This window comes from Anomaloglossus baeobatrachus, chromosome 5 (genome assembly GCF_048569485.1).
Source record: "Anomaloglossus baeobatrachus isolate aAnoBae1 chromosome 5, aAnoBae1.hap1, whole genome shotgun sequence".
In the NCBI taxonomy this organism is placed as follows: Eukaryota; Metazoa; Chordata; class Amphibia; order Anura; family Aromobatidae; genus Anomaloglossus; species Anomaloglossus baeobatrachus.
Window position 1 is genome coordinate 26,278,180 of NC_134357.1, and position 24,090 is coordinate 26,302,269.

At 48.8% G+C, this 24,090-nt stretch overlaps 1 protein-coding gene across 4 annotated transcripts in view; it reads left to right on the forward strand.

Annotated features, from left to right (window-relative positions):
- The first annotated feature begins 14,306 nt into the window (after nt 1–14,306).
- LOC142310721 (C-type lectin domain family 2 member D-like) overlaps nt 14,307–24,090 on the forward strand; it is a 38,035-nt gene continuing 28,251 nt past the window's right edge. For 2 of the 4 annotated variants that reach the window (XM_075348341.1, XM_075348343.1), the window contains exon 1: nt 14,307–14,370. In XM_075348341.1, the coding sequence (XP_075204456.1) occupies nt 14,353–14,370 (18 nt within the window). In that variant the 5' untranslated portion in view covers nt 14,307–14,352. Of the gene's footprint in view, nt 14,371–21,248; nt 21,352–24,090 lie in introns of those variants that run through there. The other 2 variants (XM_075348340.1, XM_075348342.1) reach the window with 1 other exon arrangement.

Genomic DNA, 24,090 nt, shown 5'->3' on the forward strand with positions numbered 1-24,090 from the left:
ATTATGTTTGTATTTTTATGCATTTATTTTCCTATATGTTTAGGAAAACACCTGGATGTTCACGGGGTGTATAACATAGTACCTTCCTCAGAGTGACACTTTCCCTAGGTATTTTGTGGCATACTCCCCCCATCTGTCTCCCTTCCCTGACCTCCCTTGGTTGTTTCCTTGTTTATGGATTAACCTTGCAAACCAGTCTTCCTGCTGCATCTCTTACCTGACCTGTATTACCTGTATACGGTGTTAAACATTTCTCAATAAAAATTCTTTATTGTTTAAAGAAAAGAAACTGAAGAGGAAACAGAAGAAAATGAACCACACTTTTGAAATCAGCATTAGAAATGAGCGAACCTGCAGATGTTCGAACATCTGCCCGGACGCCGAACCCCATATAAGTGTAGGGGACCCGAACATTACCTGTAAAATAAAAGGGTTAAAGCAGGAGAATATACTTACTGGACCTCCTGCGCGGCTGCAACTTTACTTGCGGGTCCACTCATCCGTCCTCATACATATTCACTGCTTTCTCCACCCACCGGCGGCTCTGATTGGCTGCCGGTAGACCACGCCCCCACTCTAACAGCGCCTGAGATTGGTTGGAATCACAGGCACTGTCTGAGTGCTTAGAGTGGAGGGTAAGATAAATAAATAAAAATGGCTTGGGGGTCCCCCGCCCTATAGTGATACCAGCACCGATAAAGCCACGGCTACAAGCAGTGTGATGTCCCCACATTTTCCCAAAAGTACTAACAATTAAAAAAATAAAACTATTCACCTAATTCTTTTCCTCTAATGCTCTGGTCTGTATTCTGCACTGAGACTCCACACAGCTGCCGCAGGTTGTAGTGATATCTTCACGCCTGTTGCGCACAGGTTAAATGGTAGAAGAGAGATCTAATGGCTGACTAATCCATCATTGTATTCACCATTATTTGTATCTTGAGGATACTGGTGAAATTAAGACATGGGGCAATATGCGACTGCTCGGTGGAGGCGGCACTGTTTCCAGTCCTTTGGCTGTCCCAGTTGTGGGCCAAAAGGGAACAGCAAAAGGGCCACATGTAGCACTCACTTTGCACAGGTCTGGTCTAATATGACAAGACAGAATGCCACTGAGTAGGAAGAGTTATTCTAAAGGGATGGAAGCAGAGCATAAAAAGTTAATACACTGAGCTGCTGTGTGAAATGCTGATTTATGGGAATTAGAGTTAGAATTTACATGCATGGCTCTGCGCCATGGTTTATGTACAGTGTGAGTTATGTAGTGGTGTTTGAGCTTGGAAGGATTTACAATCTAAAATCAGGAACAAGAATGAAGTCAAAGTAATTAGCAAGTAGGGGTGAGTAAAAAGCTCCAAATGGTGTGCTACCCGTGTGGAAGATGCTTCATCTTGTACTGCAATGTATGTAGTCTGTTCCTGGAGGAAGAGATTACCCATCCTCCAGTCACTGAGTACATTTTTACTATAATTTTCACTTTTTTTGTGGTGTATATTATAATGAATCTGTTGGTCTGCACAAGGCCAAAAGTTGCAAAACGTCGGCACAACTTTCTATGTCATTAGTCAAAAGGCTCTGATGAATCTGAACCCAAAGAGTGTGTCTGTTGGAGGAAGTGCTGCTGCGGTCTTTGTCAGACGACTGTTGCAAGTTCACCCAAAGTGTTGGCAGTGCTAGTTCGTTGCTGCACACTGATGGTGAAGCGATGACCGAGGGACCACCATTGTGCAGAGCAAGTTACAGTACCAGACGAGATTACAGATAAAACAGGGTGTATTTATTAGGGAAAAGTTACACATAAATGTCGCTGGGCAGCAAGGGGAAGGGATGATGTAAGAAAGGTAAAAACAATACAATTGAGCTGAAGCAAAACACAACCATCGCCTCAACTATCTCAAGGATCGACAATACACAAACTGCAGCCTTTGTCTACTCTGCGTTCTATCCTAACTGGCATCCAGCAATGGGACTGGCACAAACTCATAATACTGTCCAGGGAACTGGTGATCTCTCGGGATACACAGTCCATTGGTGCATACTGCTAAGGACAATCGGAGGGATCTTTTCTTCTATCAGGTTACTGGGCAGTTGAGCTCATCAGGCGACGTCTTCTCCCAGGTTGGGTACCGACTGTCCAATCCTCTGGGTCTTCTCCTCAGGCAACTTCCCGGCTTGACTCAGCGTCCGTGGCACAACCACTTCCATCGTCAGCTTCCTCCAGAGGCCTCTCTTTTTCACACACTTTTCCTGCCGGGCAGACCCAAAAAACACAGGGGAGACGTAGACCAGTTCATTGTGCTCAGCTTGGGATCCCTGTTCCCTTAAATACACCGTATACACCCCGCACCAGTATATCAAAGTCTGTTGTAGGGGTTACACTCCCTACAATGGTCTACCTAAATCCTATTTTCTCAGAAAAGCTGGAGTGTTTCACAGAATAATATACCTATAGGCAAGGCTCTGATTCATGCTACCTGAAGTTTGGGCAGCATCAATAAGGTGTCAGGTTCACTATAAGGCTATGTGCCCACGGGACAACGTACCTGCCGATTTATCTGCAGGTCTATTCGCAGGTCCAGGCAGCAACTCCCCAGAATCGTCAGCTATCCATATCCATTGCTGTGGTATATCTGCGGAGTGGTTGCGGTAAACCTGTGGAAACCGTGCCGATTTTGTGCAGAATTCCTGCAGAATACCCGCCCTGTATCTCCATAGTGGAGGAGCGGGATTTCCAAAGATAAATCCGCATGAATAATTGACATGCAGTTACGTGTGGCTGCGGGAATTCCGCAGCATATTCCGCAGCTGCACATACCGCAGCACTTATACAGCACTCCCCAAATCCCATAGGATAACATGTGGAGTGTCTGTACTTGCTAGAACCTGCGGATTTATCTAGGAAATACAGATAAATCCGCAGGTTTTCCGTGGCAAAATCCGCAGGTACGTTGTCCTATGGGCACATAGCCTAAGGCGTTCATTGTGTGGTAAAAATGTCCTGATGACTAATCTCCAGGTCTGTATGATCACACAATTCCAAATTTATATGTTTTCACTCTTATTTTTCTATTAAAAGAACCCTTACAAGGGCTTGTTTATTTTGAGATGAGCTGCAGTTTTTATTGGTGTCATGTGCAATATTTTGATTGTATTTTTTTCAGTATTGCAGTGTACAGTAAAGATTATGGTCTCCTATAAAGCCAAACCTTTATGTGAGTGTCTGTCACGCTAGGTACAGGGAAGAACCAAGTGCATGGTGAAAGGGAAGGGAAACTCTGTGTCTAGGTGAAGGGAAGATGGTGACCCCTGACCAAACCCACAACTGCTGGTCCATGGGGTCCCTCACCACTCTAGATAGGTGCGGAACCTATGTGAAGAGCCTGATACCTGACTCTAGGTATCCCTAGTGCGGGCCCCTAAAGAGGGAACAGGTGGGGTTAGCTCTTAGTCAACCCCACTAAACACTAAAGAAGACACAAGGAGGACACACAGGGGGAAATGCATGAACTACTTATCCACAGATAACGCTGCTGAACTTCTGAGTTTTCAGCAACGATACCACAGTAGTACAAGCCACCTGCTTGCAACCAAGGCTTGAAGGAACTGAAAATATCACCAGCATCAGTCCAGAGAAGAAGGGGTATTTAAGCACCAAGAGAATAGTGATGATCAGCAGCTGGAAGGAGAGCTCCGCTGGGTCCAAAAGGGGGAGAGATGAATCCAGAAGTAAAGATACCTATACCAACAAATGTATCACACACTTTCCAGCCCAAAAATTAGCAGAAAAAAAAACCAAAACAGTGTCAAAGTCAAAATGAAAATATTTTTATTAAATATAATTAAAACCAGCAAAAAAAGGTGCCTTATATAAACAAATATAACAGGGACATAACCGCTTTAAACTATAAAACAAACCCTGGTGGAATACTATAACAACGGCCTGTGCACAATACACAATAAGAATAACTTCCTAACACTACGCCAATGAGGTATGGACACAATAGTATTGAAAGAAGAAAGAAGGAAAATTCATGTGTTTTAAGCTGAGATCAATGGTGGCAGGGAAAGAAATCCGAGTGGCCATGTCCCCTCACCTCGACACGTTTCGCTCAAGTGTCCTACAAATGGTAGCTGAATGAAGGCCTCCTTCACACATCGTTTTTTTTTTGGATCAGGTACAATCTGTTTTGTGACTGATGCGACGGATTCGTTGCAGATTGTGGTAAAACTGATGCGACGGATCCTGTAAAAACAACGGATCTGTCGTGCCATTATTTTTTCATGGCAAAGATTATTTTCTATTGAAAACCTATGTGAAGAGAGAGATTGTATGACCAGAAGTGAATTTACAAACAGATATAAAAAAACGGAACCGGTTGATGGATCCGTTATTTGACAGATGACAACTGATCCTGCGCCCATAGGCTTCCATTACAAATGGAATGTCCGGTGCACCGGAGCACTTTTATGTTGTCATTATTGTCACTTTCGTGATGTAAATTTTGATGGTTTTGTCAGCCGTGTTCCGTCTTGGTCATGACGGAAATCTCCACCCGCCCTTCAAAATGGTGGTGCTGGATAAGACTGGTGTACACACAAGGAAAGTTGAATTTTACGAAAACTGAACAATCGGGGCTATGTGTAATTTTTTTTTTAAATAGTATGAAAAGCAATACTAATAAAAACAACTAATTTTATTAATGTAAGAAAAAAAACCCCCACAAACTGGCCCAACTTTCCCCACCTCCTCCTTTATTAATACTGAAATGCAAAATTCCGTTCTTCATGAATTAGGGATATAATTGTGCATGACTGTCTGCCAAGAAATAATGAAACACTGCAGAGACTTCATTCTTGATGTCTCACTATGGAGATGACTAGATCGGAGTTGCTGAACTGAAGCTCATGATATCTGAGCTCACAGTACTGTGTATAAGGACAGCCTCGGCCAGTCCACGCGTTCCAAGATCGTACCAACATGCATAGAGTTCTGAATACATGAAGGCTCCCATACACAAAAGGCTAAAGTTGCCAGGATCAGACAACAATCTGATGTGTATGGAGGCTTCCCTCCTCTACCTCGAGAATGGATGCCAAGGGAGAAGGAACTGGCCCATTGCAACTCCAATTGTTGATCCTTTTGTTCATTTCAAAGATGACCTTCCATCAGAGGAGGCCGACATCTGTTCTCTGATAGAAAACACAAGTACACTTGGCCGAGCACTCCTGTATGTGATACTCAAGACAGAGCTGTTGGACAAACAATTGTAGGGATTTGTTGTTTCTGGGCCTTAAAAGGGTTTGTGTAGTGAAAACAAGTTCTCAACCATCCATGGGATAGGCGATATTTTGCTAATCAGAGTATCTGATCACTGGGACCTGCACTGATTGAGAAAACGGGGAATTTTTCTCTATTACAGAATGGAGCAACAAGTTGCACATCTCTGACCACTGCTATACTCAATGTGGCTGCCAGACACAGAACATCAATTGGCAGCCCCATAGGACAAGAATGGAGCTTAGACTTAGCCGGTGCACCACTGCTCAAATCTAAAACAGATAAAAGCACCGCATTCTGCCGGAAAGATGACGCAATAAAAGGGATGGCTGCTCACTCTCCCCAGTCTCACAAGCTCGGTGCCTCGGAGTGACCCTCGACTCTGCTCTATCCTTCAAGCCACACATCCAAGCCCCCTTCACCTCATGCAGACTACAACTCAAAAATATCTCCCGGATCCGTGCTTTCCTTAACCAAGAATCAGCAAAAACATTAGTGCATGCCCTCATCATCTCCCGCCTCGACTACTGCAACCTCCTGCTCTCTGGCCTCCCTTCCAACACTCTTGCACCCCTCCAATCTATCCTAAACTCTGCGGCCCGCTTAACCCACTTCTCCCCTCACTACTCCCCAGCCTCGCCACTCTGTCACGTCTCCACCAGAGCCCGCTCCTGCGATTTCTGCTCCGATTGCCAGACGACGCCATGTTCCCACCATGGATACTGCTGGTGATGGGAGAGGAGTCGGTGCCCGTGGCTCTGCGGAGCACAGGCTCTGCTCATCCACTAGGCTGGGTTTCCCTGGAACCTGCAGAACCACTGGCTGACTGTAGGTGGCGTGTGTCTTCCAGCTAAAGTTGCCAACATTCACCTGCAGCCAATGGGAAGACACCACACCCTTCTTATTCCCCCTCCTGTCATGTGACCACTGCCAGAGATAGTTCTGTTCTCCTGGCTCATGTGCTGTTTGTATGTTGATTCCTGTGCGCTGCCCTTTGCTTGTTGTTTGACTACCCTCCTTCCTGTCGTTTTTGTACCTTGCTGCCAGTTCCGGATATGACCTCTGCTTTGTCTCCTCACTACGCCCTTGCCTGCCGACTCTGTTCCTGTTTTGCATCTCCTGGTTTTTGACTTTGCCTGGCGACCACGGACTACAGCCTACCACAGGTAGTGATCTCTGGAGCTCTGTGTAATTCCAAATCCCTGTATAGGGGTTAAAGGGTTGCAGAGTTCTTGGGGTCCTGCTTTGTGAACAGCTTTTCTCTAGACTCCCCTTACAGCCAGTCTGAGTCTGTGGCTCCAATCAGGCATTACACAATCCCTCTACTGGCTTCCCATTGCCCAACGACTCCAGTTCAAAACATTAACCATGACATACAAAGCCATGCACAACCTGTCTCCTCCCTACATCTGTGACCTAGTCTCCCGGTACCTACCTGCACGTAACCTCAGATCCTCACAAGATCTCCTTCTCTGCTCCTCTCTTATCTCCTCTTCCCACAATCGCGTACAAGATTTCTCCCGTGCCTCTCCCATACTCTGGAACGCTCTACCCCAGCAAATCAGACTCTCTCCTACAATGAAAAGCTTCAAGAGGAACCTGAAGACCCACCTCTTCCAACAAGCCTACAACCTACAATAGCCCTCATTCCAGTAGACCACTGCGCAACCAGCTCTGTCCTCACCTATTGTTCCACCACCCATTCCCTGTAGACTGTGAGCCCTCGCGGGCAGGGTCCTCTCTCCTCCTATACCAGTCTGTCTTGTACTGTTAATGATTGTTGTACGTATACCCTTTTTCACTTGTAAAGCGCCACGGAATTAATGGCGCTATAATAATAAATAATAGTATTCTGGATCCCCATCTATGTAGAATAGATTTGAGTTTCTGCACATTATGTTCTCTTCCTTGGCTAAAAATACTTCTCAAAAGTAGTGAGACGAGTATTGCTACTTATCTGTAAAATATGTAGTGTGACCTCTCCTATAGCCTGTCCTATGGAACAGTGGTGGCAACAGTTTCATACCCTCAGCAAAAAGAAACTTACACTACAGTTCAAAAGTTTAGGGTCACTTAAATATTTCCTTATTTATTTATTTATTTTTTTTGCAATGAAGCTAACATTAAATTAAACAGAAATCCCCTCTATACATGGTTAATGTGGTAAATGACTATTCTAGCTGCAAACGTCTGGTTTTTAATGCAATATCTACATAGGTGTATAGAGGCTCATTTCCAACAATGACCACTCCAGTGTTCTAATGGTACATTGTGTTTGCTGTGTTAGAAGGCTAATGGATGTTTAGAAATCCCTTGAAAACCCTTGTGCAAGTTTTGCTGATTAGAGAAGCTATAAAACTGACCTTCCTTTGAGCTAGTTGAGAATCTGGAACATTACATTTGTTGGTTCCATTAAACTCTCAAAATGGCCAGAAAAAAAGAACTTTCACGTGAAACTCGACAGTCTATTCTTGTTCTTAGAAATGAAGGATATTCCATGCAAGAAATTGCCAAGAAACTAAAGATTTCCTACAATGGTCTGTACTACTCCCTTCAGAGGAGAGCACAAACAGGCTGTAACCAGAGTAGAATGAAATGGAGGCCGTGCTGCACAACTGAGCAACAAGACAAGGACATTACAGTCTCTAGTGTGAGAAAGCGACGCCTCACAGGTCCTCAACTGGCAGCTTCTTTACATAATACCCGCAAAACGCCAGTGTCACCGTCTACAGTGAAGAGGCGACTCCGGGATGCCGGCCTTCAGGGCAGAATGGCAAAGAAAAAGCCATATCTGAGACTGGCTAATTAAAGGAAAAGATTAATATGGGCAAAAGAACACAGACATTGGTCAGAGGAAGATTGGAAAAAAAGTGTTATGGACAGATGAATGGAAGTTTGAGGTGTTTGGATCACACAGAAGAACATTTGTGAGACGCAAAACAACTGAAAAGATACTGGAAGAGAGCCTGACGCCATCTGTCAAGCATGGTGGAGGCAATGTGATGGTCTTTGGTGCTGGTAAATGGGAGATTTGTACAATGTAAAAGGGATCTTGAATAAGGAAGGCTATCACTCCATTTTGCAACGCCATGCCATACCCTGTGGACAGTGCTTGATTGGAGCCAAGTTCATCCTACAACAGGACAATGACCCAAAGCCACCTCCAAATTATGCATGAACTATTTAGGGAAGAAGCAGCAGCTGGTATCTATCTGTAATGGAGGGGCCGGCCCAGTCACCAGACCTCAACCCTATAGAGCTGTTGTGGGAGCAGCTTGACTGTATGGTACCAAAAAGTGCCCATCAAGCCAATCCAACTTGGGGGAGGGGGGGGGGGGAAATATCTCCAGATTACCTCCGCAAATTAACAGCTAGAATGCCAAAGGTCTGCAAAGGAGCATTCTGTGCCGAAAGCGAAGTGTGAAGAGAAAATTATTATTTCAAGTAAAAATCATTATTTCTCACCTCGTCAATGTCTGCACGATATTCTCTATTCATTATGCAACTCATCTGATAAATAAAAGTATGATTTTTCATGAAAAAGACAAAATTGTTTGGGTGACCCCAAACTTTTGAACTGTAGTGTATGTCCCAAAAAAAAAAGTTTCGCTCCATCGGCCCTAAGCAGGTGGTATGAGCCACATGGAGCCAAGTCACCACTGAGGCACAGGGCTGTAATCTAATACAGTGGTTGCATAAGTGAGGATCATGTTTATTTTAAGGGAGTTGCTAAAGACAATAAATAAATGGTCACCGATATCTGCACAATTTACTGTGGGTCTACATGTGGGGACTTTGTGAGTTGTTGAGGAAACTACCTTCAGCAATGTGTGAACGCAGCCAGATACAGATCCAACCGGCAGTAACTGTTACTAAATGTCACGCCAAGCTTTATAACTATAGAACTGAAAATGCATCCCATACTTCTAAAACTGTTAACCCCTTAACGACCGCAGGCAGTAATATTACATCCTAGCGGTCATATTGTTACTGCCTGCAGTCTGCCGCCGGCAGCATGCCGCGATCGGCGCACATCTCAGCTGATTTTCACAGCTGAGATGTGTGCCTGCTAGGCACAAGCAGAATCGTTATCTGCTCGTGCCGTTTAACCCCTTAAATGGCGCTGTCAATATGTGACAGCGCCATTATAACAGCATCGGCGGTAAACATTTACTTACCGGCCGATACCGGAAGTCTCGTGACGTGATAACGTGACTTCCGGTGGTTGTCATGGTAGCACAGGGTCATGTGATGAAGAAAAAAAAAAAAAAAAAAAAAAGTTTTAAAAAAATTTACAAAAAAAAAAAAAAAGCAAAAACCTAAAAGTTCAAATCACTTGCCCCATTGAAAAATAAAGGGTTAACAAAAAAAAAAAAAAAACACACATTTGGTATTGCCTCGTTCAGAAACTACCAATCTGTCAAAATATAAAATCAATTAATCTGATCAGTATACGGCGTAGCGGCAAAAAAATTCCAAAAGCCAAAATTACGTTTTTTGGTTGCCACAAATTTTGCGCAAAATGCAATAACAGGCGATCAAAACGTAGCATCTGCGCAAAAATGGTAGATAAAAACGTCAGCTCGAGATGCAAAAAAATAAGCAGTCACTGAGCCCTAGATCCCGAAAAATGAGAACACTACAGGTCACGGAATATGGCGTAAAACGTGCGCCACTTTTTTCGGACAAAGTTCCGATTTTCTTTTAACTTCTTATACAAAAGTAAACCTATACATGCTTGGCGTCTACGAACTCGCACCGACCTCAGGCATCACATCCACACATCAGTTTTACCATATAGTGAACACAGTGAATAAAATATCTCAAAAACAATAGTGCCATCGCACTTTTTTTGCAATTTTTCTGCATTTGGAATGTTTTTGCTGTTTTCCAGTACACTATATGGTAAAACTTATGCTTTCATTTAAAAGTACAGCTTGTTCCGCAAAAAAATGAGCCCTCACATGACCATATTGACTGAAAAATAAAAAGGTTACGTCTCTCGGAAGAAGAATGGGAAAAAAAAACAAAAAAAAACAGAAAGTAAAAAAAAAAAAAACAAACAAAAAAAAAATGGTCGTGAAGGGGTTAAAACAAGTATATGAAAAATTCTAACAAAAATAAATGTATTTATACATTTTTATTATTATACATAGAGAACCATTGATTCCATGCTGTACATGGGAATGGGTTACTCACAAATTATGGATATAAATTACAGTGAATAAACCAATCTTGACAGACGGGTACAGAGGGGAGCGGACCCTGCCCTCGGGGGCTACAGTCTACAGGGTAATGAGGGTGGGGGAGACAGAAGGTCGGGGATACAAATATATAACAATCAACTTTACAAATCAATACGTAGAATAAAGCCATGTTGGACATTGGTGACAATGAAAGAATAAAAATCTTTTGTATCCGAGTCCCGTGCATTTTAGGTGTAAAAATTTTTGTAAAACTTGTATTTCTGCATTTACCACAAAAATCGTCTCTCGTTGAATACATTGGAGTACACAGGAGGGGTGATGTGGATTACACCACACTTTTCTCTCAGTCTATAAAGGTGGGACGACGGGGGGCAATTAAGCTGGGTTCACACATAGCGACAGCGACATCGCTGTTACGTCACCATTTTCTGTGACGTACCAGCGACCTTGTAAGTCGCTGTTATGATCGCTGCTTAGCTGTCAAACACAGCGACGCAGCAGCGATCATAACGTCGCTACATGTGCAGAGAGCAGGAGCCGGCACTGGCAGCGAGAGCGGCGGAGGCTGGTAACGAAGGTAAATATCGGGTAACCAGGGAAAGGGCTTCCCTTGGTTACCCGATGTTTACCTTGGTTACAGTTTTCCGCAGATGCCGGCTCCTGCTCGCTTCATTTCGTCGCTCTCTCGCTGTCACACACAGCGATGTTCTTCACAGCGGGAGAGCGACGACGAAAAAATGAAGCTGGACATTCAGCAACGAGCGGCGACCTCACAGCAGGGGACAGCTCGTTGCTGGATGTCACACACAGCGACAGCGACGGGACGTCGCTGCAACGTCACAGAAAATGGTGATTTAGAAGCGACGTCGTTGTCGCCGTCGCTGTGTGTGACACCACCTTAACACCCAGTGCCGATAATCACAAACTGGATTTGAAAAACGAAAGGGAGAAGATTAATAACACAAAACAGAGTTCCCTGGTGTGAGCCCCCCCCCCCCCAACGTGCAAAATCACCCACTTCTCTGTGCAAACCCCCAAACACGCAGCAGCAGCACCCCCCCCGCCCAGTACAAGCCCCCAAACACGCAGCAGCAGCACCCCCCCCGCCCAGTACAAGCCCCCAAACACACAGCAGTAGCACCCCCCCGCCCAGTACAAGCCCCCAAACGCGCAGCAGCACCCCCCCGCCCAGTACAAGCCCCCAAACACACAGCAGCACCCCCCCGCCCAGTACAAGCCCCCAAACACACAGCAGCACCCCCCTGCCCAGTACAAGCCCCCAAACACACAGCAGCACCCCCCCGCCCAGTACAAGCCCCCAAACACGCAGCAGCAGCACCCCCCCCGCCCAGTACAAGCCCCCAAACACGCAGCAGTAGCACCCCCCCGCCCAGTACAAGCCCCCAAACGCGCAGCAGCACCCCCCCGCCCAGTACAAGCCCCCAAACACACAGCAGCACCCCCCCGCCCAGTACAAGCCCCCAAACACACAGCAGCACCCCCCCGCCCAGTACAAGCCCCCAAACACACAGCAGCACCCCCCCGCCCAGTACAAGCCCCCAAACACACAGCAGCGCCACACGCAGCAGCGCCCAGTACAAGCCCCCAAACACGCAGCAGCAGCACCCCCCGCCCAGTACAAGCCCCCCAAACACGCAGCAGCAGCACCCCCCCGCCCAGTACAAGCCCCCGAACACGCAGCAGCAGCACCCCCCGCCCAGTACAAGCCCCCAAACACGCAGCAGCAGCACCCCCCCCGCCCAGTACAAGCCCCCAAACACACAGCAGCACCCCCCCCGCCCAGTACAAGCCCCCAAACACACAGCAGCACCCCCCCGCCCAGTACAAGCCCCCAAACACACAGCAGCACCCCCCTGCCCAGTACAAGCCCCCAAACACACAGCAGCACCCCCCCGCCCAGTACAAGCCCCCAAACACGCAGCAGCAGCACCCCCCCCGCCCAGTACAAGCCCCCAAACACGCAGCAGTAGCACCCCCCCGCCCAGTACAAGCCCCCAAACGCGCAGCAGCACCCCCCCGCCCAGTACAAGCCCCCAAACACACAGCAGCACCCCCCCGCCCAGTACAAGCCCCCAAACACACAGCAGCACCCCCCCGCCCAGTACAAGCCCCCAAACACACAGCAGCACCCCCCCGCCCAGTACAAGCCCCCAAACACACAGCAGCGCCACACGCAGCAGCGCCCAGTACAAGCCCCCAAACACGCAGCAGCAGCACCCCCCGCCCAGTACAAGCCCCCCAAACACGCAGCAGCAGCACCCCCCCGCCCAGTACAAGCCCCCGAACACGCAGCAGCAGCACCCCCCGCCCAGTACAAGCCCCCAAACACGCAGCAGCAGCACCCCCCCGCCCAGTACAAGCCCCCAAACACACAGCAGCACCCCCCCCGCCCAGTACAAGCCCCCAAACACACAGCAGCACCCCCCCACCCAGTACAAGCCCCCAAACACACAGCAGCACCCCCCCACCCAGTACAAGCCCCCAAACACACAGCAGCAGCACCCCCCCGCCCAGTACAAGCCCCCAAACACGCAGCAGCAGCACCCCCCCGCCCAGTACAAGCCCCCAAACACGCAGGAGCAGCACCCCCCCGCCCAGTACAAGCCCCCAAACACGCAGCAGCGCCACACGCAGGAGCAGCACCCCCCCGCCCAGTACAAGCCCCCAAACACGCAGCAGCGCCACACGCAGCAGCACCCAGTACAAGCCCCCAAACACGCAGCAGCAGCACCCCCCACCCAGTACAAGCCCCCAAACACGCAGCAGCAGCACCCCCCCGCCCAGTACAAGCCCCCAAACACGCAGCAGCAGCACCCCCCCACCCAGTACAAGCCCCCAAACACGCAGCAGCAGCACCCCCCCGCCCAGTACAAGCCCCCAAACACGCAGCAGCAGCACCCCCCCACCCAGTACAAGCCCCCAAACACGCAGCAGCAGCACCCCCCCACCCAGTACAAGCCCCCAAACACGCAGCAGCAGCACCCCCGCCCAGTACAAGCCCCCGAACACGCAGCAGCAGCACCCCCCCGCCCAGTACAAGCCCCCAAACACGCAGCAGCAGCACCCCCCCACCCAGTACAAGCCCCCAAACACGCAGCAGCAGCACCCCCCCACCCAGTACAAGCCCCCAAACACGCAGCAGCAGCACCCCCCCACCCAGTACAAGCCCCCAAACACGCAGCAGCAGCACCCCCGCCCAGTACAAGCCCCCGAACACGCAGCAGCAGCACCCCCCCACCCAGTACAAGCCCCCGAACACGCAGCAGCAGCGCCCCCCCGCCCAGTACAAGCCCCCGAACACGCAGCAGCAGCGCCCCCCCGCCCAGTACAAGCCCCCGAACACGCAGCAGCAGCACCCCCCCGCCCAGTACAAGCCCCCGAACACGCAGCAGTGCCCCCTCCCCCCACATGCATTGCCCCCCTGCCCAGTGTAAGCCCTCCCCAACACATTGCATTGCCCCCCTGCCTTGTACAAGTTCCCCAAGATCTCCCCTTACTCCTGGAAGCCTTTGCGGCCCCGTGCTGCAGCTTCGGGACATTCCCTGTGAAATATACACGATGCATCTTGGCGTCTTACCCCCGCTTCTATTATAATCACCTCTATGCTGAAGTGGACGTAGAAGAATAATGTATCTTCTTCATATGAGCAATGTGGGTGGAGCCGCCCCTTCCTGGTCACATGGGCGTGACGTCACAGAGGTCCTTCTGGCCACTGGGATTAGACGTTACCGCCCTTTCCGGTGATGTCATGTCCTAAAAAAAAAAAATAAATAAAATAAATAAATTAACTCCTCCACTGACGCTACAGACACAGACGGAGAAGTCTCTGCAGGCGCCGGATGGACAATGGAGGCCAGTGCTGAGGTAAATGACGGGGGCTTATGGCTGCGGTCTGTGCCGGGACATCAGTGTTCGGTGCAATGTGTCGGGGCACTCCGCCCGCTGTACGGCTCTTTGGAGTTATCGGGTGGTACACTTTATATAGGAGACACTGTTCAAAGTAACTGGGCTGCTGTTACCTTGGACGCCTGTCTCCTTGGTGCTAGTTGCTATGGCAGCTGCAACAGTTCTTTGTCTGTTCTTTTGTTTGTGTGGTGTTTTTTTTTATACAAATTTGCTGATTTTTTTTTTTTTTCCCGCTGTGGTCATTTAAATTGCGCTGTCACATTTTTGTCATCTTGATCTACCTGGTTAGCAGGTGTGTGTAGATCTGTGATCCACCTGTGCCTGTTAATCGCATACCTTTGGATTGGATCAGCGGGGATTACTGCGGGCTCGCAGCCAGAGCTAAGTGCAGGGACACGACCTAGGATGTATATATGTCCAAGGTCATGAAGAGGTTAACAACGGATAAAAAAAAAAGTTGTGTTTCCAGAATTTCTTTTGTCAACGGATCTCTGCAGGATCCGATGTAACGGATGATTGCCGGACATGAGAACGTACGGCTGCAGCTGCGCCCCCACTCCCCTCTCTTAGCAACAAACCATTACTGTATATGCCTGGCAGTACCAAGCCATTTCCTTGTGTTGTGCTGGATGTGCTCTATGGCAAAGGGGTCTGCACTGTTCCACTGATCCAGGCTTCGTGGCAGCCAGCTCAGCCGCTACGTGTCACCTTCTAGCTCGCAGACTGAACAACCTGGAGGAGGAGATGTGTGATACGAACCAGAAGCTGCACCTTGCACCAGCACTTCCCATGAATGACAGCATTGCAGAAAACATGACTCTGCAGACAAAGAGGTGCCTTGTCTCATGCAGATCTGGTACCATAATGTCCAACAAATACACTAATTGTTTGCTGCTTCAGGTGCATTTATGAAAAGATTTTGGGGGTTACTCACTCTAGAGCAAGCAACATTTGAGCAGCACATACCAGATCATTCCAAGATAAATTTTTTTGTTTTTTTATCTTGATAATGTTCACATATTACGGCCATTTTGGCTATTATGACTTTCAGATGTGACCTGTAGTCCGGAATTGGGTTGTAGTGAACTAGTGATGAGCGGGCACTACCATGCTCGGGTGCTCAGTACTGGTAACTATTGATGAGTGGGCACTACCATGCTCGGGTGCTCAGTACTCGTAACTAGTGATGAGCGGGCACTGCCATGCTCTGGTGCTCAGTACTCATAACTAGTGATGAGCGGGCACTACCATGCTCGGGTGCTCAGTACTCATAACTAGTGATGAGTGGGCACTACCATGCTCGGGTGCTCAGTACTCATAACTAGTGATGAGTGGGCACTACCATGCTCGGGTGCTCAGTACTCATAACTAGTGATGAGTGGGCACTACCATGCTCGGGTGCTCAGTACTCATAACTAGTGATGAGCGGGCACTACCATGCTCAGGTGCTCAGTACTCGTAACTAGTGATGAGCGGGCACTACCATGCTCAGGTGCTCAGTACTCGTAACTAGTGATGAGCGAGCACTACCATGCTCAGGTGCTCAGTACTGGTAACTAGTGATGAGCGGGCACTACCGTGCTCAGGTGCTCAGTACTCGTAACTAGTGATGAGTGGGCACTACCATGCTCGGGTGCTCTGTACTCATAACTAGTGATGAGCGGGCACTACCATGCTCGGGTGCTCAGTACTGGTAACTAGTGATGAGCGGGCACTACCATGCTCGGGTGCTCAGTACTCGTAACTAGTGATGAGCGGGCACTACCATGCTCGGGTGCTCGGTACTCGTAACTAGTGATGAGCGGGCACTACCATGCTCGGGTGCTCGGTACTCGTAACTAGTGATGAGCGGGCACTACCATGCTCGGGTGCTCGGTACTCGTAACTAGTGATGAGCGGGCACTACCATGCTCGGGTGCTCGGTACTTGTAATTAGTGATGAGCGGCCACTACCATGCTCGGGTGCTCAGTACTGGTAACTAGTGATGAGCGGGCACTACCATGCTCTGTACTCGTACTGTGAAGGTAGCCTGGGCTATAGGTTGGTTGTTCAAATGTAATAAGATTCTATGTGTATGTAAATAATCAAAATATAGGTTTCATTGCATAATTATCTGTGTGTCTATATGACAATCACACAGACTCCTTAATATGATTCTATCTGTATGTTCAAGAAAGGGTTTAACCAAGGACGAGTGAACAGATGTATAAACAATGATCAGAGAAGGCATTCATGCTTATCAGTGGTTTCACACAAAGAAGGATTGTATCTGTGGGATGCAATGTGTGTTCCTACACTCACCAACCCTCCCTATGCGGCTTCGATGTATAAGAAAAGACAGATTTTGATTCTTTTGTACATGTCTGAAAGTTGAAATGTTATTCTAAAATCTGAGCTATTGATTACACGAGTCAGTCACCTGTACTGGCTGGAAACAGTGAACACTTCTCGTAGTAACTTCTGGAATAAAGGAAGCACCGCAATAGATAATAATGTAACTATACAGCTTGGGGTGCTAATGTGTTGCCTCAACAACAGTCGAACTGCTCGGATCCGGGGTTCCTGGGGCTCGAGGGTCTCCGGACCCGGGGGCTTGCGGCCAGTTCAAATGTAAGGGGATATTTACAGGGGATGAATGTTCGTTACACCACCCGCGGCTTGCGGTAAGGTGAGTACCGCCGCTGCCGATGGGAGTACCTGGGCAGATGGTGTGGGGCAGCAAGGTGTCAGTCCCTCTGCAGGTAGGGAAGACCCCAGATTGTGGGGATTTGGTGAACGGGTAGCTTGCTTGGCCTTTTAAAGCAGGGTGCAGGGGTCAGAGTACTCACTGCGGTAGTCTTGGTGCTTGATCAGGTGGATTTAGCAGATACTCACACAAATGGTAAACCAAAGTCTCTAGGTACCGCAATCTCTGCGAGGGGAGCCCGTCCAGGTCCCACTCCCACCAGTGTCACTTGGTAAGTCCGGAGCCCTGCCCCCACAAATTAATTGACAGTTGTGGCCCCTCGGCTTGAAGCTTTCGGGGCCTCGCTACCAGTGTGTATGGCAGCTGTGCTCTTGGTGGCTGTCACTTAGGATTTTAGTGGGTAGTGTGCTTTGGAGAACCCTATCCCCTCGTTGTGCTGATGCCTCCAGTCTCTGAGCTCTTGGGGACAGTTCATAAAGAGACTATCCTCCATAGTCTAATTATAGGCGCTTGAAGCTCTTCCCTGATCTAGGGTCCTGTTCCCCGCCGTGCTTGGTACCTTTAAGGTGGCTGGGCTTTCTGGTGCCAACAGTCCTCCTAGACTGTGTCTGTTACACTCCTGTCCGGTGTTCCTGATACCGGTCCCCGACTCCTGTGGTCCCGGACCACCGTTTGAGACCCAACCTGTCGCCTCCCTGGGAGCTCCAACTCCCCAGCTCCTCACTCTCTGAGGGCTCAACTCCTTGTCTCCCCTCCTAACAGTCTCCCTGACCCCTAGGTGGGCGGTCATTCTCCAACTTTACCAACCCACTGGTGTCTGTCCAGCCCTGGTATGAGGTGTGGCTGGGATTTGTAGTGCGGATGTCAGTGACACTGTTGATGGGAACCATGGGGGGGTAGGCTCTGCACCCTGGAGTACGGGATGCAGTTCCCTGTAGCAGCCTGATATAGTCAGGGGCGCTACACTAACATTATATAAACCAGACAAGAGGAATGAAGTGCAATGAAAAAGAGGAAGCTGCCTGGTGTTGCTATGATGCCTGCTTCCCTGTTCTGTATACAACACCTCCTTTATATACTGGTATTACCATGACACCTATGGCTATGTGCACACGCTGCGTTTTTGTTTTTTTTTTTTTTTTTTGATGCTGCGTTTTTGGCCACTAAAAATGCACCCGCGGCAAAAAAACGCATTGGTAAAAAATGTATGCGTTTTTACCGTGTTTTTCTGCGTTTTTCCAATACATTGCATGGGGGAAACGCAGGAAAGAATTGACATGTCTGTTTTTTTTTTTGTTTTTTGTTTTTTTTTAAAGCTCAAAAATGCAGCTTAAAAAAAAAAAAAGTTGTGTGCGGACAGTAAAAATGAAAAGTCATAAGCGGGCTTTACACGCTATGATATCGCTAGCAATTTCTAGCGATATTGAGCGTGTAAGTACCCGCCCCCGTCGCACATGCTATATCGTGTGATCACTGCCGCAGCGAACATTATCGCTACGGCAGCTTCACACATACTTACCTGGTCGGCGTCGGTGCTGTGACTGCCGAACAATCCCTCCTTCAAGGGGGAGGGACGTTCGACGTCACCGCGACGCCACTAAGCAGCCGGCCAATCAAAGCGGAGGGGCGGAGATGAGCAGGATGTAACATCCCGCCCACCTCTTTCTTCCGCATTGGGGCCGGCGGCAGGTAAGGAGACGTTCCTCGCTCCTGCGGTGTCACACATAGCGATGTGTGCTGCCGCATGAGCGATGAACAACATGGATAAACAACCCTTACCGATTTTTGAGTTTGGGACGACCTCTCCATGGTGAACGATTTTCACCACTTTAGAGGTCGCTAAGGCCCTGTGCGCACTAATGCGTTTTACCCGCGGATTTACTCGCTGATTTGCAGCGGAAATTTCTTGAGAAATGTCTGCAATCTTTGTGCAGACATTTCCCAGCGCAAATCCTATGTGAAAAAAAAATAGCTGTGCGCACGCTGCGGATTTTTCTCAAGAAGTTTCCTTGAGAAGAATTTCTTGAGAAAATGAGCATGTCCGTTATTTTCCGCAGGTACCTGCGGTATACCCCCGGTATTTCACTCCATTCACTGTAATGTAATCGCGAAATTCCGGGGGTATACCGCAGGTAGCAAATGATGTGCGGTATATCCCCGGTATAGCCGCGATTTACCTGCGGTAATGCTCATCACTGCCTGCAGTTTTGCAGGAAGTGATGTCATTATGCCAGAAGAGGAAGCGGAGCAGAGTAAACACACACATCACGCTCCCTGGACGCCGCACAGAAGCGCTTCCGTGTGACCTCCAGGTGCCCGTGCAGTCTGTGTCCCGCTCCAGCCTCGCAGCTGCCTGCACTGCAGCGTGTCAGTGTCTGCCTGCAGTGTCAGCAGCCTGTCACGCTGCAGCGCAGGCAGACACTGACACCCTGCAGTGCTGGCAGCCGCCGGGATGACGATCGCTGCTGTCAGGAGGTGAGATCATTACCTGCTGTGACGATCTCCTGCCTCCTGACATCACTGCTGTCTATGCCCGTCTCGCGAGCGGCCCGAGACTGTCACTAGCGGTGACATCACGGGCTCTCGCGATACTTCTGACAACGCGGCAGTCATAGTAGTCAGTGACAGCGCTGATGTCAGCAGTACAGGAGATGATCACAGCAGGTAATGATCTCATCTATCCTCCTGACAGCAGCGCTCGGCATCCCATGCAGTGACCTGGGCTATTGATGTTCGCTCAGGTCACTGCATTGCTCTCCTAGCCAATGGGGAAATGGGGAACATTCTGTTCTTCATTGACTGGGACAGTGACCATGGTATGGATCGCTGTGGGACCCCCCCTTATTGGATTACACCGGACGTGGAATTGATTGTTCTTTTCAATAAATTGGTGAAAGAGGGAATGTTTTGGGGAGTGTTTTTTTCAAATAAAACTTTTTTTGTTGTCTATTTTTACTGACTGGGTTGGTGATGTCGGGTATCTGATAGACGCCTGACCTCACATACCCCAGGGCTTGATGCCAGGTGACATTACACATCTGGCATCAACCCCATATATTACCTCGTTTGCCAACGCACCAGGGCAACGGGATGAGTTGGGGCGAAGCGCCAGGATTGGCACGTCTAATAGATGCGCCACTTCTGGGGTGGCTGCGGCCTGCTATTTTTAGGCTGGGGAGTGTCCAATAACAGTGGACCTCCCTAGTCTGAGAATACCAGACCACAGCTGTCCGCTTTACCTCGGCTGGTGATGCAATTTGGGGGGGACCCCACGTTTTTTGTTTTAAATTATTTATTTAATGTAAAATAACAGCGTGGGGTGCCCTCTGTTTTGGATTACCAGCCAAGGTGAAGCTGCCAGCTGTGGTTTGCAGGCTGCAGCTGTCTGCTTTACCCTAGCTGGCTACAAAAGATGGGGGGACCTCATGTCGTTTTTTTTTGTTTGTTTTTTTTTATTTATTTATTTTATGGCTACATACAAGGCTAAGCACCCTTTAGTGCCACATAAAAGTCACTAAAGGGTGCCAGCTTAGAAAATGCAGGGAGGTGGGACATTATGTAGGTCTTTCTCATCTATCTATTATCTATCTATCGTTCCCTCTATCCATTATCTGTCTATCGATTATATATATTATTTATTGCAAAACCGCAGGGACCAACCTGCAGTAAATCCGCGGCAAATCCGTATGCATTTTTTCCCGCGGATTTTTCCGCAGGTGCGGAAATCTTCAACTCCCAGAAGTTTCTCAAGAAATTTTCTTGAGAAAAATCACTTTTCTAGTGCGCACATAGCCTAAAGGTCGATGGTCAGTGTCACACGCTGAGATATCGTTAATGACGCCGGATGTGCGTCACTAACAACGTGATCCCGACAATAAAACATTAACGATATCGTAGCATGTAAAGCCCCCTATAGACTTTGCTGGGGAAGCAAAGTCATGCAGTTTTGAGCCCAAAAACGCACCCGAAAAGTGCACTGTGTGCACATAGCCTACTTCTGCGTCAGTGGAACGCATCTGACGCCTGCCTGACCTCGCTCTTTATACTTCCGGGTGTCCTCCCAGCACACACGGCTTTCTCTAACGTCACCACATCCTATTGCACGGTTTCCTGCCGCGCACTGGTCACGCCGCTCCTGAGTAAGTGCACTTACCACATAAAGACTCGCTTCTGACAGACAGAAGGCAGACAGCACAGGATGGGACCGACCCCTGAAGAAGCTACTGAGGCAGCGATGTGCGTAGCGGAGCAGGTAACGCTGGACGTAGGTTTCCTTATTTGTTGCAGACAGTTATTGGGGCTGCAGGAGAATTCTCTTCTGTCTTTTATGCGGTGGTAATATCACATTCTGCATGTTTGTGGTTATCATTACACTTTGCAGCCATTCATTTCTTTCACTGCTAGATACTGTATTTTCCGTATTTTAAGAAGCACTTTTCACCCCAAAAATGTGGGAGGAAAATGAGGGGTGAGTCTTAACATCCGAATGTAGCTTACCGGGGGTGATGGACACGGGTCACAGGAGGCAGGCACAATGCTGCGCTGCTCTGTGCGGCTTTGGACGGCGGCCGGTGGCTGCGCTGCTCTGTGCGGCTTTGGACGGCGGCCGGTGGCTGCCCTGTGCGGCTTTGGACGGCGGCCGGTGGCTGCCCTGTGCGGCTTTGGACGGCGGCCGGTGGCTGCCCTGTGCGGCTTTGGACGGCGGCCGGTGGCTGCCCTGTGCGGCTTTGGACGGCGGCCGGTGGCTGCCCTGTGCGGCTTTGGACGGCGGCCGGTGGCTGCCCTGTGCGGCTTTGGACGGCGGCCGGTGGCTGCGCTGCTCTGTGCGGCTTTGGACGGCGGCCGGTGGCTGCCCTGTGCGGCTTTGGACGGCGGCCGGTGGCTGCCCTGTGCGGCTTTGGACGGCGGCCGGTGGCTGCCCTGTGCGGCTTTGGACGGCGGCCGGTGGCTGCCCTGTGCGGCTTTGGACGGCGGCCGGTGGCTGCCCTGTGCGGCTTTGGACGGCGGCGCTGCTCTCTGTGGCGGGAGGTGAGGTATGGGCCATTCTGAAGATGTCGGAGGTGAGGACTTAAAAAAATGGCGCCATAGTCCGCGCGTGTTCAGATAGAGCTCTCGGTTCCAGATCTAATCTACACGCACAGCCTCTGGGCGCCATTTCTTTGAAGCTCTCACCTCCGATATCATCACAATTGCGTTTTTGTTTTTTTTTTTTTTACCCCAAACTCTTCAAAATAGCGCCTACAGTTCATACATTTTCTGCATTGTACAAACCCCGGAGAACTGAAGACAGTGTCATAGTCATTAAGGCACAAGAAGAGCTCCTCCAAGTCCGGTACGTCCGTCTACGCTGCAGTACCGCCGCTCCCCGGGATCCTCCGGCGCCTCCGCGTCACCCACACAAGTAACAAAGTAGAACAGAAAAGCTGCCAAATTGTACAAACCCCCCCCCCCCCCCATAGTTTTGCAAGTATGGTCTATAAAAAATTGTGCCTAATTTCTTAGGACGGGGTGACTGGCGCACGCTTGCAACAAATTTTGCTACTTTTTCAGACGTCACAAATGATGAATTGGGTAAAAACAAAACTGCTCACAGTTGCGAACTAAGGCTGCTTTCACACATCAGTTTTTTGTTTTGTTTTTTTTTGCTTTGTTTTTTTTTTGCATCAGGCACAATTTGGCTCAATAACCTATGCAATGGATGCGTCGAAAAAAATGGATCCGTTGCATAAGTTTTTCCATGCGGCCCGTCCGTTTTTCAAAAAAGTTCAAAAAACAGCATCCGGCTGCCGGATGTGGTTTTTGCCGCAGAACGCTGCATCCGGCGTCCATAGGCTTGCATTGTAAATCGCGCTGGATGCGGTTTTTTTCGCCGCACAAAAAAAGTGCCAGGCAACGTTCCATCCGGCCGCCGCATGGGCTAAATATGCCGCATCTGGCAAAAACCGGACGCAACGCAAGGCCATGCGGCACAATACGGCACTAATGCAAGTCTATGCGGAAAAAAAGCAACCGGCGGGGAAAAAAAAGGTTGCGTTTTTTTCTGCAAAACGCCGTATTGTGCCGCTCAGCAAAAACCAGATGTGTGAAAGCAGCCTAAGAAATCACAGGTGATCACTTATATAAAACCGACTGAAAAAGAGGTACAAATGGAAAGATGAATAAAAAGGACAAAACACTAAAAGCTTGACAAAAAAAAAAAACAGGCGTAAATACTATAATGAATTGTGCCCTAAGACTCTAGCGGCTGATATAAGTCTGGAGCCGCCGCGGGGCCGAGCGATGGGTGATGGGACGCCTGTCTGCCTTGTTAGTTTACACTTGGGTGATATACAGTGACAGAGGCCGGCGAATGATCCAGATTGTACCATGGTTCTGTGCGCGTCTCTCGTAGGACGATCTGACGAGAACTGAAACCTTGCTTGTTCGTCGGGTTCGTGTTCCCCAATCATTGGCTCATCTGAGTCTACCATACACTACAGATCTGCAGCCAAAAGGACAATTTAGACCCGTTTCTGCAATTTTCAATTCCTTTGGGGGGGGGGGGGGGCAAGCTGCTGTTTCCGCCTCATGTACGGGGGGGGGGGAGAAGCTGCTGACTACTGTAGAAGCCACAGGTGGCTTCTATGTCTGAACCGAAATAACCTTTCTGTGGCTTTCTTTATGTAGCTGATGTTTCAACTATATTTGGCAACCGAGCCTTTCAGAACTAGGGATGTGGTTTGTTTTTTCATTTTTTTTTTTTTTTTTTTTTTTTTTTTTTTTTTCTTCCACATGCAGGTGTCGCTGCTTTTATCCTTTTTTGGTTATCAACAAAATGTCAATTTCTTTATTTAGCTTTTTTTTTCCATGATCCGTGGAGATTTCAGGCGCTATTTATAACGTCTTGTACACAATATAGCATACAGTGGCCTACGTCATCCATAGGACCCCATGAGAAGAAAAAAAGTTTTTATGGTGGCTCATTACACAAAAAAGTGTAACACAAGTTTTG